This window comes from Marmota flaviventris, chromosome 3 (assembly GCF_047511675.1).
Source record: "Marmota flaviventris isolate mMarFla1 chromosome 3, mMarFla1.hap1, whole genome shotgun sequence".
In the NCBI taxonomy this organism is placed as follows: Eukaryota; Metazoa; Chordata; class Mammalia; order Rodentia; family Sciuridae; genus Marmota; species Marmota flaviventris.
This window is the reverse complement of record NC_092500.1, coordinates 39,288,148-39,305,344: the sequence shown is the minus strand read 5'-3', so window position 1 is coordinate 39,305,344 and position 17,197 is coordinate 39,288,148. Positions and strand designations below refer to the sequence as shown.

The 17,197-nt window shown below is 34.4% G+C and overlaps 1 protein-coding gene across 2 annotated transcripts in view; it reads right to left on the bottom strand.

Moving 5' to 3' along the window:
- The window catches only part of Pawr (pro-apoptotic WT1 regulator), a 105,743-nt gene that overhangs the window by 12,894 nt on the left and 75,652 nt on the right, over positions 1–17,197 (bottom strand). For both annotated transcript variants that reach the window (XM_071609665.1, XM_027919728.2), the window contains one exon: positions 9,980–10,014. In XM_071609665.1, the coding sequence (XP_071465766.1) occupies positions 9,980–10,014 (35 nt within the window). The remainder of the gene's footprint in view (positions 1–9,979; positions 10,015–17,197) is intronic.

The window sequence follows — 17,197 nt, the reverse complement described above, 5'->3', positions numbered from 1 at the left end:
ACAGACATTCAAATTACAGTATCATGTAACATGCAGAAAGGGAACAAAGAATACTTCTTTAGGTTACCTTCAGTATTAAGTAGCCATCTAACATATGAAAGAAGGGATGACTACTAGTAAACAGTACAAATTATTAAATATAAATGTATTACTGTTTTTCAGGGAAAAAAATGGTAAATACAAATAGACTTTCTAATAATTACCTCCTGTACCCTAGCAGATTATCTTGTGCACAAGTGTACTGACTACTGGTTTAGCTTTCATATAAAAGTTATGGGAAGTCATTAAAACAGGGAAAGTTACAGAATCATTTTTACAAAATGAACAGGAGATAAGCTAGAAGTAGAGAGGCCAGTTTGGAGGCTACTGTGATGATATCCTAGTGTGAAAATGATAATAAGGTAAGAAATGATGATGTTCTAGTATGAATTGTGGCAATGAGCAATTCAGTAAATAAACTCAACAAGCCTTGGTGAATGACTGAATACAGTAAGGTAATTGTACAAAGTGTCATAAACAGTGACACCGTTTCTGACTTTGGCAAGAGTAAACGTAGATACACTACTAAAATTCATTATGGTTCACAAATTTATTTTTGAACACACTGAGTTTAGTATACTTCTCATATATCTAAAAGTAGATTGTTCTGTTTTGTTTTGCAGTACTGGTGATTGGACCCAGGGACACTTTACCACTAAGCTACATTCTCAGTTCTTTTTATACTTTATTTTGAGATAAAGTCTCACTAAGTTGCTGAGGCTGACCTCAAACTTGTGACACTCCCGTCTCAGTTTCCCAAGCAGCAGGATTACAGATGTGCACCACCATGCCCAGCTTTCTAAAAGCCGATGATTAATATTTGTTGGTTATACAGTATGAAGCTAATGACAGGGAGTCATCAGAACATGTATAGGTAGTAACTGAAGTTATTGGAATAAATGAAATTTCTAGTACAGATATAATGAACAAAAAGAAATAGAGAGTTGAATAATGCTAACACATAAAGAATAGATATAGGAAAGGCAAAGAACTACAAAGACTGAGAAATACCAGCAAAATGACAGGAAGAAAAATCAAGAATAAGATACCAATGAAGCCAAGCTGTGTTACAGAAGAGCATTAGCAACATTTTAAAGGATCCTTTTTTTCACTTAAAAAAATATGCCCAATACTCACCTCCTCCATAGAGAAAAAACAGGACAACAAATGAATGACCATACTTTAAGAACAGTGACTGAGGGAGAACAATGAAACTCAAGGGAGTGGCAAAAACACTCTAAGGCATGGAGACCTGGGAAGACAGCACAGAGACAAGAACAAAGCACAAAGAGAGGAACAAAGCTTACAGCAAGTAGGGTCCCTGCCCCCACCCCAGTCAGATATAACTCCACATTGCCAGGAAGGTAAACAGGACAGCCCCACAGGACCCTCTATCATCACACGACCTACAAGTGTTCCACAGTCCTCACTAGCTCTGAAGTCAGTTTGGAGAACTGCTTCAGTTGTGACTGCATCCAGAGATGCTCCAGAGATGAAATTCAAGTTGAGTCCCTCCTCCAACTTGCAGAGTCCAAAGTGCTAACAGCATAAGCCATCTGACAACTGAGATACCAAAACAGTTCATTCTGCCCTAGGGATAAGTAGCCACTGCATCTTGCCATCCCTGAAGTCCCAGAAGTGTTCTACCATACTTGCATAAAAGAATGAAACTTCATGAACCCAGCTAAAACCAGCTATGCAATTGTGACTCTAGCACACTAGTCCGTATGGAACCCTGCCCTTCAGGATATAGGTGACCCAGGTCCCAACCAGGGGAACTGACAATCTCAAGCAAGAGGGCCTGAAGATCCATCTCTTCCACACCCTCCTTACCCTTAGTGTCTCAGCTTCAGATGCAGCTACTAACACTCCTCTATGGGGCCCAAGGACATGCCTCACCACTATTATAGCTCACCTCATGGGGTCTGAGAACAAGCTCTTCCATGACCTATAGCCCCAGCATTATGGGTACCACTGCCAAAGGTGCTGGCACCCTAAGTACATGCTGATAATGAACATGGTACTTTGCAGCCAGCTGCCTCAGCATTGTGCTACTGCCACCACCATTAGTGCTTACCTCTTGAGAGTCTGAGGAACCCCATCCTTACAGTCTGCATCCCTAGCTGTGCAGCTAACACTACCACCACCATCAACACTTGCCTCCTCAGGGCCTAGGGTCACACTTCTGGCAGCTCATGTTCAATTGCAAGTTGCACTACTGCCTCCACAGACACTTGAAATCTTGACTGCTGAGGCATTTACAGACACTGATGATGACAACTACAGCTGAACAAATCACACAGACGTTATACACTCAGAACCAAAGCCAAAGCCCAAGACCCTAACCAACAAACACCCTTCAGTCTATGTAAAACTAAAGTATTTCCTTGCAAAAGCTAGTACATAGGGCTGGGGATATAGCTCAGTGGTAGAGTGTTTGCCTAGCATATGTGAGGCACTTGGTTCAATCCTTGGCATCACATAAAAAAATAAAATAAAATAAAGATCCTTTGACAACTAAAAAATATTTTTAAAAAAGCTAGTACATAAAATTAAAAGAAGCAACTGTTAGAACAGATGTATAGATATCTACAAAGGGACATAAGCATAAAAAAACTAGGAGGGGCTGGAGCTGGAGCTCAGTGGCAGAGTGCATACCTAGCATGTGTGAGCACTGGTTCAATCCTCAGCACCACATAAAAAATAAATTAATAAACAAAAATATTGTATGTCCCTTTGTAGCAAAAAAAAAAAAAAAAAAACTTTTTTTAAAAAAAGCAAGGAAACATGATTTCTCCAGAGAAACAGTAATTCTCTAAAAACAGATTCCAACAGTCTATTAAATACCTGAAAAGGAATTCAAAATAAGGATCCTAAGGAAATTCAGCAAGATACAATACAGATCAACAGTTCGACAAAATGAAGAAAACAATTCATAATCTGGATAAGAAATTCAACAAAGAAATCAATCACACAAAAAAAGAGCCAAACAGAAATCCTGTTGTTGAAGAATTCTATCAGTGAAATAAAAAATACAAATGAGAAATTCAACAACAGATTAGACCAAGGTGAAAAAAGAACTTTAGAACCTGAAGATAGGCCATCCCTAACAGGAATGGAAGACATGGAAGAAGGGAAGAAGGAAGGAAAGCTGGAAAGAAGGAAGCCAAAGAAAATTATGGGACAACACTAAGGCAAACAAATATTCTCATTACTGGAGTTCCAAAGGAGAAGGGAAAAGGCATTAAAAATCCATTTAACAGGGACTGGGGTTGTGGCTCAGTGGTAAGCACTTGCCTAGCATGTGTAAGGCACTGGGTTTGATGCTTAGCACCACATTAAAAAAAATTCAATAAAGGTATAAAAAAAATCTATTAACAAAATAATAGCTGAAAACTTCCCAAGTCTTGAAAGAGATAACATCCAAATCCAGAAAGCTAAAAGAATGTTAAGCAGACTCAACCAAGAGATACCCTGTAAAAGACATACTAGAATCAAATTGTCAAGTCAAAGACAAAGAGAATTCTAAAAACAGCAATAAAAAAGGCATCAAGTCCCATATAAAGGAAAACTCATTAGACTAACAGATTTCTTGCAAACTAGAAGAGAATGGGCTGATATATTCAAAGTCCTGGGAAAAAAAAAGAAAGAAAGAAAGAAACAAAACAAAAACCTGCCAACCAAAATACTATACCCAGCTATAAGCATTGATGTGGCTGTGTCCCTGGAGTATGCTGTTTTTAAGTCCTTTGGGCATAGACTGAGGAGAGGGATGGCTGGATCAAATGGTGGTTCCATTCCCAGATTTCCAAGGAATCTCCATACTGCTTCCCATGTTGGCTGCACCAATCTGCAGTCCCACCAGCAATGTATACCTTTTTCCCCACATAGTCACCAACACTTGTTGTTGTTTGTCTTCATAAAAGCTGCCATTCTGACTATAATGAGATGATATCTTAGTTTTGATTTGCATTTCTCTAAATGCAGAGATGCCCTTCAGTAAAGGAATAGATTAAAAAATGTGGCATATATACACAATGGAATATTACTCAGCAATAAAAGAGAATAAAATCATGGCATTTGCAGGTAAATGGATGGAGTTGGAGAAGATAATGCTAAGTGAAGTTAGCCAATACCAAAAACACAACTGCAGAATGTTTTCTCTGATTGAAGGTCACTGACTCATAGTGGGGTCAGAAGGGGGAGCATGGGAGGAATAGACGAATTCTAGATAGTGCAGAGGGTTGGGAGGGGAAGAGAGGGTGCAGGTGGTTAGCAATGATGGTGGAATGTGATTGACATCATTATCCAAAGAACATGAATTGGTGTGAACATACTTTCTATACAGAGATATGAAAAATCTTGCTCTATATGTGTAATAAGAATTGTAATGCATTCTGCTGTCATGTATTTAAAAAATAAAATAAATTAAAAATTAAATTAAACTTGAAAAAAAAAAACAAAATACTATACCCAGCGCAGTTATCCTTCAGAAATGAAGAAGTAAAGACTTACCTATAAAAGCAAAAAAGATGATAGAGTAGAGGTCACTTGAGACTAAGAGGGGACGCAGGAGTGAGGTCTTAGATAATGAACACCAAAACACAGCAGGAATCAGCTATAGTGTTCTATACCACAGTAGGGTAATTATAGTCTACAACAATTTATGATGCATTAAAAATAACTATAGTCAAAAGATTCCCAAAATATAGAAATGATAAATGAGATGGAATGTTAATTACCTGACTTGATCATTATACATTGTATACTGAATTTACTAGACCCTGTAAAAGTATGTATAAATATGTCAACTAAAAAGTAAAACACTATTTTTTTAAAAGTTTAATCTATCAACAATTTTAAAAAATCTCTTTTCATAGTATGCTTGTTAATACACAAATGGTACCATTATGCAAGTTTAAAAGTAAGAAATAATTATTACTGAAAATAAAATCAGTGTTTTGTATCCCCAGTACATATTAGGTTTGAAAGGAATACTGTCATAATTATGAAGAACTGTGTTACTTGATTTTACTGCCAAATTTAGCTGCTTATCCTAAAAACAGAGCATTTTTAACCTATTTTGTAGGCCAGATATGCACAATGGAAAATACTTACAATAAAAGATTGTTTCATTAACTCCAAAAAGTTTGTAGTGTTCTACTTAGGAATGTTAACAAAAATCTCTAACTAATAAGATCCAAAAGGAATCCTCCATTTGCTCTTAGCTACAAAGATATTAACCATAATGTTCAGAAAAGGGAAACGAATATACAGTATCATCAGAGATAAATATCACCCTTTATTGGAAGTTTTTCCCCTTCTGGGAATTTTCTCATCTTTTGTGGAAAGATGAGAGGGTGTCATAGAAATAGCACTGTTATTCTAAAACTATCATGAGAATGAGATTGGCAGCATCAAGAGATTATAGCTAGAGGAATTTTCCACGAATATAGACATTTTAAAGCTTAATGATTATAAGACTCATGGGTAAAAATCTACTTTTAGATTGGATATTAAATATCCAGAAGTATTTGGATATATCACAAAATACCTATATAACCAATAAGTACATGATTGGTTTCTGTATTTTTAGTGTCTTTCACTAACCTGTGCTCTCCTACCACTACTCCCACACCTCAAAACAGCCCTATGCTCTTTATAGGTTTCTCTCCTTTCTTCCTTAAAATACGAACATTCCAAAAACTAACAATCAAAATCAACTCTTAGACTCTTTATTAAAATGTTGATATATATTCACTTAAAAAATAAAAATTAATATTTCGGCAATCCCATCAACCCAGAGATAACTACTATTAACATTTTACAACATTAAGTTTTCATTCTGGATCACAGACCCCTTAACAATATGATGAAAAAAAAAACAGCTTTTTTTTTTCTCAGAAAAATAAGCAATATCTTTTTACACACAATTTTAACAGCTCACGACATCAACAGATCTCAGATTAAGAATACTTGATAAATTTTGTTTTGTTGTAGTCTTATGCTCTATCGGTCCTTCCCCATTTAACATAAATTGGTAATAATTTTCCTACGTTTCATTTTTTTTCCTATAGCATCTTTTTATATAGATCTTTATTTTATTTACTCATTTTGATTTTATGTAGTAATGAGGATCGAACCAAATGCCTCACATGTGCCAGGCAGGAGCTCTACCACTGAGACAACTTTAGTCCATCTATAGCATCTTGGTTTTTTGGTACTGGGGATTGAACTCAGGAGGCACTCGACCATTAGGCCAGGCCACATCTCCAGCCCTATTTTGTATTTTTATTTAGAGACAGGTTCTCACTGAGTTGCTTAGTGCCTTGCTGTTGTTGAGGTTGCCTTTGAGCTCGTGATTCTCCTGTCTCAGCCTCCTGAGCCACTGGGATTACAGGTGTGCACCACCATGCCCGGCTCCATCTATAGTATCTTAATGGCTACATTGTATTGTTTACATGAATGTAATAGCTTATAACCTATCTCACTGTTAAAAATATAGTTGTTCCAGCTGGGAATGGTGGTGTATGCCTATAATCCCAGTGATTTGGGAGACTAAGGCAGGAGGATCTCAATTTTGAGGCCAGTCCAGGCCAATGTAATGAGACCCTCTCTCAAAATAAAAATTAAAAAGGGATACGGGTGTAGCTCAGTGGTAAAGCGACCCTGGGTTTAGTCCTCAGTACACCCCCCCAGTTATAGGATATCATTATACATCCTTATTTCTGGTTTCTAAAAGTAAATACATTTACATTATTATATAAAGAATATAGTAGAATATATAGCTATTAAATATATAATATATTCACTATATTTAATTTTTTTTCATTAAATACACCTGAGTATTCAAATATTACCACTTGAGAACTAGACAAAACATATCCAGAAAACATTTTTTTTCAAATGTAGTTCACAATATTCAGTAAGAACAGCAAAAACTGTATACTCCTCATCTTAACATGAGTCTCCCAAACAACTAGCACTGATTCTGAATGAATCAATAATGACATATAATGTTTATTATGTTTTTCTTTTTTTGGCGGGGGGGCTTCAACAAAACAATATAAAAAATTTCTGTTATAAGAATAAAAGATTACACAAAAATTGTACATGAACTTTTATATCAAATTATACAATGTATATAATATTTTGTTATACCAACCATCAACTAATAAATGGCTAAATTAAATGTGGTATATTCACACATGGTGATATGATATGATTATGATATACATCCTAAGAACATACTAACTGAAAAAAGACAGACATAAAAGGCCACCTATTATGTGTTTATATTTATATGAAATCTCTCCTATATACAGAAAACAAATAACTGACTGCTAGGAGATATAGGAAGAGCAAAATGGAGATTGAGTACTTAATGGGTAGGACCTTCCTTTTAGGAAGGGAAACAAACCCTGGAACCAGAGAGTAGTGATACCTCTATAAAACCGGGAATATAGGGCTGAGGGTGTGGCTCAAGTGGTAGCGTGCTCGCCTGGCATGTGCAAGGCACGGAGTTCGATCCTCAGCACCACATAAAAATAAAAATAAAGAGATTGTGTCCACCTAAAACTAAAAAAATATTATGTTTTTAAAAACTGGGAATATACTAAAAATTGGTGAATTATACACCTTAAAAGGGCGATTTTTTATGGTACTTAAATTACATTTTAATGAGACTTTTTAAAAAATAATAAAATGACAACAGTATTTTCAGCTTTAGTGGTTAATTTACCAAGAAATAAAACATATAAAATGCATTTAATAAAATTATGGGGAAGGGGATGGTACAGCTCCTACTAAGCTATGCAAGGGCTGAGTTAAATCCCTAACACAAAAAAGAAAGTAAAATTATGCCAAACATTAGTGCATAGTTTCTCTTTCATAATTATATAGATACTTCAGAACTTCTAATACCTCAAGATTATAATTAAGAACAAAAGTTATCTTAACAAAGAGAGCTGGGTAGACTGGGAAATCCAGGATCATATATGCAGTAGTCACTGGGGAAAAATTTTTTTTCAAGCTTATATTAAACAAAAAATTCTAGCTATTGGAATCTTCCAAAGACTTAGAGACTAAATAAGCTATATCAAACTTCCACAATACCCCATTCTTACCCATACTAGGCAAACTGATACTACAATGAGGTAAAGAAATATATGTTGACAAAATCTGCCAATTAATATGTTTAATCTCACACAAATCATTAAACTTCACTGTGCCTCAGTTTCCTTCTTTGTAAAATGGTGATAATATAATCACTTTCCTCATAATACTATTGGGGAATGAATGTATGTAAAAAGGAACAGTAACTGGTAAATAGTAAATATTATAAAAAAATCTTAGCTAAGAATATTTACAACAGATAAATTCACAAATCCACCAGGGAAAAATTCAGTCCATAAACTGCACCAATATGCCAATTCACTTTAAAGTACCACTTTGTGGTTTTCATGTTCTTTTGAAAAATTCATTAACCAAAAGAGCTATAGATATTGGAGGCCTGGCAAAATATACAATATATGTAATACAGACACATTTGATACTTCTTAGTCTGGATTTCTCACTTTTTAAAGAATTTGACAAGTTTTTCTAGTTTGATCATTGGCCAACAAATCAAGGATATTTCTTGCTATTGCATGGTTCTCAAAACACATGTGTAATCAAATAAGAACTACTGGTTTTAAAACAATGGTATAAGAAAGTTCCATTTAGAAAAAAAAGTTAACATAGTTGTATTGCAACACTTTAAATCTTGCATAAAATTTTTTCTAAATAAATAATTCATTTTCCAAAATTAAAAAGGTTCTAATCAATTTCCTATGAAACAAATTTAGAATCAAATGAGAACTGAAAAGCTCTTGACAAGAATTGATTCCATTTTAAAATATAAGAACTAGTTTGAATGTTTAACAGACTCAGTGCTTAAAACAAACAAAAAAAGTACATTCTTGACATTTTTGATACAGGAATTAAATACTTAATTAGTAATTTGTAAGAATATATTTAAAGATGGGTGCAGTGCCTGTTAATTCCAGAAGCTCAGGAGGCTGAGGCAAGAGGATTACAAATTTCAGACCAGCCTCAGCAACTCTGTCAGACCCTGTCTCAAAATAAAAAACAAAAAACGGATGGGGATGTGGCTCAGTGGTTAATTGCCCCTGGGTTCAATCACCAATCCCCAGTGCCAAAATAATGCATGCGCACACACACATATATGCACATAAAACTAGTTCTGTGGTTACTTGACTCCTCTAAAGGCTTCTGAGTTATTTCCACCTGTTAGTGTGTGTACTTACATACATTTACACAATGTATGCTATTTTTTCTATCATATGATATCAAAGTTTTATCTTTCAACCTATTAACCATCTCCATCTGTCAACAGATACCCTTATTAAGAAACATGCATATTCTAGTCATTGCTACAACTTGCTGATAGGTTGATAAAAGAAATGAATTATTGATATAAGGTATAACACATTCCTATCAGATTTAAGAATGGATAATTTCAGATACTAGATTTTGATACTAATTTCAGATATAAAATCAGATTCTAGATTTTGTGGGTTTTTTCCTTTTTTCTTATGATACTGAGATTGAATCCAGTTAGCACTCTACCACAGAGCTACATACCCAGTCTTTTGATTATTTTACTGGTCTACTTGTAAGCCATTTTAAAGTTATTATTTGCAAAGTTCACTGGACCCATGCAAATTCAGGGGGAGGCAGTTTTCAAAAACTACAAGATACAACAAAATCATGGTAAGACATCAAACTCCTGCCTATAATGTAATTTCTTTCTAAGAGCACAATGTTAAAGTTTCTTACTTTTCAAAGAGTTGCCTTGAACAGTTCTACTTGGTTAGGTCACTGTCAGACAGACATCACACTCATTATACAATATAAGTTAAAACATAAGGATTCTTACCTTTTATATCTGCCTGAAACAGTTCTAGATGTTTCCTGTAAAGTAAAAGTAATGACAAATCAGTTTGGACGGTGTGTGTGTGTGCGCGCGCGTGCGTGCGCGTGCATGATTATAAAAACAGTTGAAAAACTAAAAAAACAGTTGAGAATATCAAATTTTGAAAGAAGCAATTTACAACGATTTTTTTTTTTTTAAATTCACACCACTGGTTAAACAAAAAAACTATATCTGATTTTTCAGTCCAAACCAATCACTCTTATAATTAAAAAGTTTAAGTACTTAAAAAGCTCAGAAAATGGTTGGGGTACATAGGACATCATTAGTCAATTTAAATTCTTTTAGAAGGGGTGGGGATGTGGCTCAAGCGGTAGCGCGTTCGCCTGGCATGCGTGCGCCCCGGGTTCGATCCTCAGCACCACATACAAAGAAAGATGTGTCCACTGAAAACTAAAAAAAATAAATAAATATTAAAATTCTCTCTCTCTCAAAAAAAATTCTTTTAGAAGTCAATGGACACTTAAAAGTCAACCATTATAATCTTCATATATTTCCCTTTGACTTTATTTTTTTAAATATATATTTTTAGTTGCTGATGGATGAAACTTTATTTATTTATTTATTCATTTATCCATTTATTTATTTATTTATTATTTGTCTGCTTGTTTGTTCATTTATTTAAAAGTGAATCCAGTGCCTCACACATGCTAGGCAAGTGCTCTACCACTGAGCTACAACCATAAACCTCCCTTTGACTTTTTTATGCCTTGTTTTTTTAAATAAAAAGCCAAGTTACCACATATAAACAATGATCATTATTTTTAGACTATATACAACTAAAAAATGAAAAGTGAGAAAGTATACTTTACTGTGATGACAGAAAAGGAAGGAAGGAAGGAAGGAAGGAAAGGAGGGAAGGAGGGAGGGAGAGAGGGGAGGGAGAGAGGGGAGGGAGAGTAAGAGAGAGAAGGCAAGCATGGCAGGCAGAGGGAGGGAGGAAGGGAAAAAGGAGAGACTGCTGAAAGTTAACATTAACCACTAGGGTGGAAAAATCACCTTGCAACTAACCAGGCAAGCAGTAATTTTTATAGCCAAGGCTCTCCAAATATTTTTACAGTTTAATTTTAATAAAACAGGTTAAAATTAAATGAGTCTTTAAAAAACTGATTAATAACCTTTAAAAAATGTTTATCATTAAGTCTCCAAGAAAGACTCTATAATTAATTTCTAACCTAGTTGAAATCAAAGAATAAGCTCCCTTTATGAAATGACCAAGTTCCAGAGCTAGACAGTAAATACTGACTGCATAACACAATAAAAGATAGCCATTTGGAAAATTAGTACAGCAAACCAGATGGTTAAAAGGAAGAATTAAGCAAAGTTCCAACCAGACAGACAACCTGGTAGATATAAAACTGTGTATTTAAACTTCTATCAGTCTTGGTCTCCTCATTATATATGGAATAACAATGATGCCAATTGGTTGTTGTAGGGATTAAATGACATGAGTACAATTAACACAACACCTTTTCAACAGGCTTAATTTAAATTTGATTACAATTTTTTAAAAGCTAACTGGGATATGGAAAAATATTTATTTTTTAAATATAAAAATTTAAAAAATATTTTTTAGTTGTAAATGGACCTTTATTTTATGTATTTATATGCAGTGCTGAGGACAGAACCTCACATGCTAGGCAAGCACTCCACCACTGAGCCACAACCCCAGCCACTCTATATAAAATTTTAATAAATCTGTTTTAATTATTCCAAGTCAATAAATTCCAATTAGAACAGCCTAAATCACTTAAATATAACTTTATCTCAATTTTTCATTTATATATCTTCTTTTCTAAGTAAAATATAAGCTTCTGAAAGATAGGGATACCCCCTTGATTCACCTTTCTCTCTTTAAACCCAATAAATATATATGGACAGCTTAGGGAAATAACTTCCTTTGTAATCCACAGTTGGGAAAGCACCACTTGGGAAATTAAATGTATGAAGTAATCAGGCGATAGTATCCTGGACTGTTGGTGTGGGGAGGGGGGTCCTTATCCCATGAACAGAATTACTTCTAGGGAAGTCATGCTCTGACAGTTGATACAAAGACATTTTACATATCACTGGGAATCAGCTGGTCTTATTACAAAGTCAGCCACAAAAATCTAGAAAAGTAAACTTTAAAGGATTTATTACCTGCCTATCATTAAAACGGATTCCCTAAACCATGCCTCCTAACAATGAGGAGACAAGACTCTTCTTTATGTAACAAACAAATCCCCTACTTATAAAAATATGGTATCTCTAGCAAATAACAGCTATATATATATATGTGTGTGTGTGTGTGTGTGTGTGTGTGTATGAGACATATATAGATAGGTCTGTATCTATCTATATAGATAGATAGATAGATCTAGCTTTAAAATTATTTTTGAGAGCTTAATAGCTAGATTAAAATGTTTATCACTGGCTGCTTAGATAAAGCAGAAGTATTAGGCTCATATGTATCCACTCAAAGTTCATATTACTAAATGTGGATAATGATTTCATATGGAACTTTTCCTCCTAAAATTTCTCAAACAGTATTTCAATTAATATTTTATATATTTTTAAAAAATCATCATCCTATATGAACTAAAACAAACATACCTTAGTGTTCATAATAAATATACATGAGAAAAAATGTTGATAATGCCAACCTTTCTAAAATAAAGTTCTGAAACATCACATCTCTCATTCCACCTAATCTGAAATGTTTTAGTACATGCCACATTTATGCTTGATTGTGTAAGCTACCTCTTATTGAAATGGAGTAAGCAGAATTGCTAAAAGAAAGCAATCACATACTAGATTTATGTATTTGTAGGTTGCTAGTTTACCAATTGAAATGTTAAGAACAAATACTATTTCTGAAGCTTGAGATAGGTATTTTCCATAAATATTAATACAGATGGAAAGCAGAATTTTAATGCAGAAAAGGAAATGTAGGACATTTTCAGCAACATTAACCTGTAACAGCATAATAATAAATTTTACACTTTAACAAGTTTATAAAATAAAGACAATAATAAACTCCAGCTAAGTATACTAACAAATAGTCATATAATAACATCAGATTTCTACATTTATTTACAAAATTTTATATTTTCGAAGCCACTAGTCACTTAAAACACATCTCCTAAGTTTTTTTCTTTTTTAATAAGTTAATCTTATTTATTTATTTTTTTTAATGTGGTGCTGAGGATGGAACCCAGTACCTCACACATGCTAGGCAAGTGCTCTAACACTGAACCACAATCCCAGCCCCCATCTACTAAGTTTAGCACAATATTTTCTATATGACTAACTTGTTGCAGCTAATAAAATGAGAACTCTGATATGCCTGATCATTATCATTCTATGTCCAAATCATGTAAACAATTAGAATTTAAGTTATACATATTTCTAAATAAAGAGTACTTCAATAGTTAAGAAATCCTGATGCAGACAGGTATCACTTAGGCTTACTCTTTATTGGTAAAGTTGAATTATTATCAAACTACACATCTTGAAGCTAAAAGTTATTTTGCAGTGATTCTAAAAGTGAAATTATAAACTTTAGCGACGGATGTTCACGAAATTGGTCAGACTACATTGTATTAGCATTATTAGAGATTAGAAGTGGTGGCAGCTTGTTTCTTACATGCATAAGAAATTGACAACTACAAATGGATTTTTAAAGTGATCTCTGTACCTTGTCAAAGACGAGAAAATTGGACATAAAATGAATTAGAAATGTTAGATAGAATAAACAAAATCAACCATATAGTACAGCAAGAGTACTTTAAAATTTTAAAGAGAAAAATGTTAAACATTCCTTCACGTTGTAATAAAATTCTACACAAATATAAAATCCACCTTAGATTTGTTAATTAGAAATTTCTGTGGCCACAAAAAATTCTAAACAAAGGAACTTAACTATATGATTACTAAGAACATCCTTAATAATTATCATAATTGTTTAAGTTAACAATTTCATTCTAAATGTAGAAAAAATGGAGAAATACAACTATCACTAAAACTGCTTATAGGAAGTACAACTGGTAAGACTGATATTGGTTTTAAAAGTTTTAGCAACTATGCAATTAGATATTCTAAAAACCCCAAAGTCTATTATACAACTGATTTCAAATATCCTTTTCCTTGAATAATCTTCCTTGCAATGAGACAGTTGACATTACTAAAGAAAAGGGAAACAACTATGTAGAGCCGAGAAAATGTTGGCAAAACACAGTGTTTTGTGTGAGTTTAATTAAACATTCTGCCTCATTTAAGCTTAGAATGGTCAATAAGGAAATACCGTGAACATAGTCTTTACAGATAAGAACTTGTAACATATAAACAAATTGGAACGCATTTTTGAAATAAGATCAGACAAATACAAGTCCAGTGGAATATACCAAAACAACACTGAGGTTTTTCAAGTAACCTAATTAGCAACAAAACCAGAACCCTCAGTAAAACTTTGGTATACCATACTAACTGGCTCTCAGTGCTAACTTAAAATATCTACATTGGTTATATAATTTAGTCAGATACATTGCTGAAGATGGCTGCAAATTCCTATAATGCATAAAAAATTAACTAAAGAATTAAAAAAGAACTTTATTAAGAAAGATTTTTAAAGGGAGGGGAACCCTCATACTTTGCCATCCTTTCCTGAATAAGTCAACCCCAAAGCCATTAGATGGGGTAGAACAAGGAAGGGAAGAAACTTCATGATTCAGACCAGGGTACCAAGAGACTAGCATTCTACACAAAGAAGAGCTGCTTGGCATAGAAAGTAAAGAGTTCAAGCAAAATGAGGAGATCACTATATAACAGAAAGACTAGTCTGGCCCAAGAAACCAGAACCTAAGCAAAATGAGAACAGTGTCTACAAAGCAGGGACAGAAGGCCTCAGTTCTAAGGTAAGGTTAGAAAGGGAGTCCCATGAAGGATCAGCTAGAGCCCCAAGCAGGGTATGAAGTTAATTTGTTCTGAAAATAAACAGAATAAAGTGTTGTTAGAATGTTAGTTTTAGAAGAGTAAAGAATATGGAACCTCAGAGAGCTCTGGGTATTCTGTACCAGAGCTCAGGAAGGATGAAGAGTATGTCCACATGGAGAAGTCAAAACCTAACCAGGGGCTGGGGTTGTAGCTCAGTGGTAGAGCACTTGCCTAACATGTGGGAGGCACTGGGTATGAGTCTCAGCACCACATAAAAATAAAATAAATAAAATAAAGGCCCATCAACAAAAATAAATAAATAAATAATAAACAAATTTTTAAAAAACCTAATCAGGTTGAGGATCAGTCCCCATGGAGGATCAATCCAGCATAAAGGTACAAAGTCTGAGCATAATTGAAGAGAAATCCTGGGGAAGAGCACCTGGTCAAAGGATAAGGAGGCACCCTGTAGCCTGGCATGAGATGCCTAAGCCTGAAAAAAGTGAGAAGAGTGTCCAGCAAGAGCCAGTATGTGATGGCAGAACTACTTGCAGTATGGACGGCATAAGTATGGAGGAAAGGTGACAATGGAAGATGGATTACATGTGGAGGGTTTGAACAAAAAAGAAAACATGGTAAGGATAGTGGGAAACAGGTTTCTCAATGTCACAAAGGGGAATTACAAATGCTAGAACAACCTGTAGTGTTAGAATTGGAGGTATCAGTATAAATAAATTCAATATCTAGATGGACAGATATAGGTAGGCAGCTAGGCAGGCAGGCAGAAAACAAACAGGTGTATGTGTGTGTGTGTATGGGTATGTATACAAACATACATTTTGTAGGTCTGTGCACAGAGGACTGGGGATGGTGACACCCCAAAAACAATGGACTTAAAATATTTGAAATCTAAAGCACAGATTTGGGGACTTCAAAATATCATTCGAGAAAAAGGAACCAGGGCTCTTTAGGGACACAGCTGTTAAGCTGTGATAGGAAAAGTTCAAGGTCAGTCTGTAATCTTATTATACCAGAAAACAAGAAGGTGCTCCAAGAATGATGGAGACATGACAAAAGATACAAACATGTAAAGGAATTCCTGCTGGCCAAAGCTAGTACAATTTTAATATCAAAACAAATAATGACAATGAGCTAGGCAGAATAATACCCCTCAAAGAATCTGTAAGGTTACATGACTATTAAAGTTTCTAATCAACTGAACTTAAATAAGATTATTCTGGATTATTTAATGGGCCCAATGTAATCACTAAATTTCATTAGAAGTGAAAGGGAGAGGCAGAAAAAGACCAGTGAAAGATGTGACTGATGAACAAAGGCCACAATGATACAATGTGAGAAGGTCTCAACTCACAAGTCCCTGGCTTTGAAGAAGGAAAGGAGCCATGGACTAAAGAATACAGTTAGCCTCTAAGGTGTGGGGGTGGGGGTGGGGATCAAGGAAACAGATTCCTCCTTTGTGTTTCCAGAAAGGAACACAGACCTGATTTTAGCCTATGAGTTCAGCCCAAAAGACCTGTGTCAGATTTCTAATTTACAGAACAAGAAGACAATAAATTTGTGTTCTTTTAAGACAAAAGAAACTAACAGAGTAAGGCATATAATCTATAAAATAAATTAAGTAATAGTGAGTCACTACGGATACAGATAGACGGATGGATAGATATGAAGTTTGATGACTCAAAGTAATTATCCACAAAATTCTTCTTAGAAAAGGAAGAAAGAATAATCTTACAGTGAAACCTAACAAATAATCCTACAGTGAAACCTGACATAATCACATGACCAAAGTGATCATCACCATCAATGGAACAAATCAAAATCATGTACCACCTGATAAGGAGCAACAAAAGAATTAAGCATCAATTCTATAACATTCCCAACAAAGATGTATAACCTGAATTAATCAGAAGTAAACATCAGATAACTAAAATTGCTGGAAATATCACCAAATAATTCATCTACAATCTTCACAAGTGTTAATATTTAAAAAATTAAGGAAAGACTGTGGAACTCTCAAAGATTGAGGAAAACTAAAGAGCCACAGGCAAGTACATGTAACACATGATTCTGAATTAGATCCTTCTGTTATAAACTAGGAAACAATTGGGACAATTGGTAAAATTTAAATGAGGTCTGAATATTAGATGATAATGTGTCAAATTAATTTCCTTTCCTTATTTTTCAGTGGTACAGGGGATTGAACTCAAGGGTGCTCTATATTGAGCTATT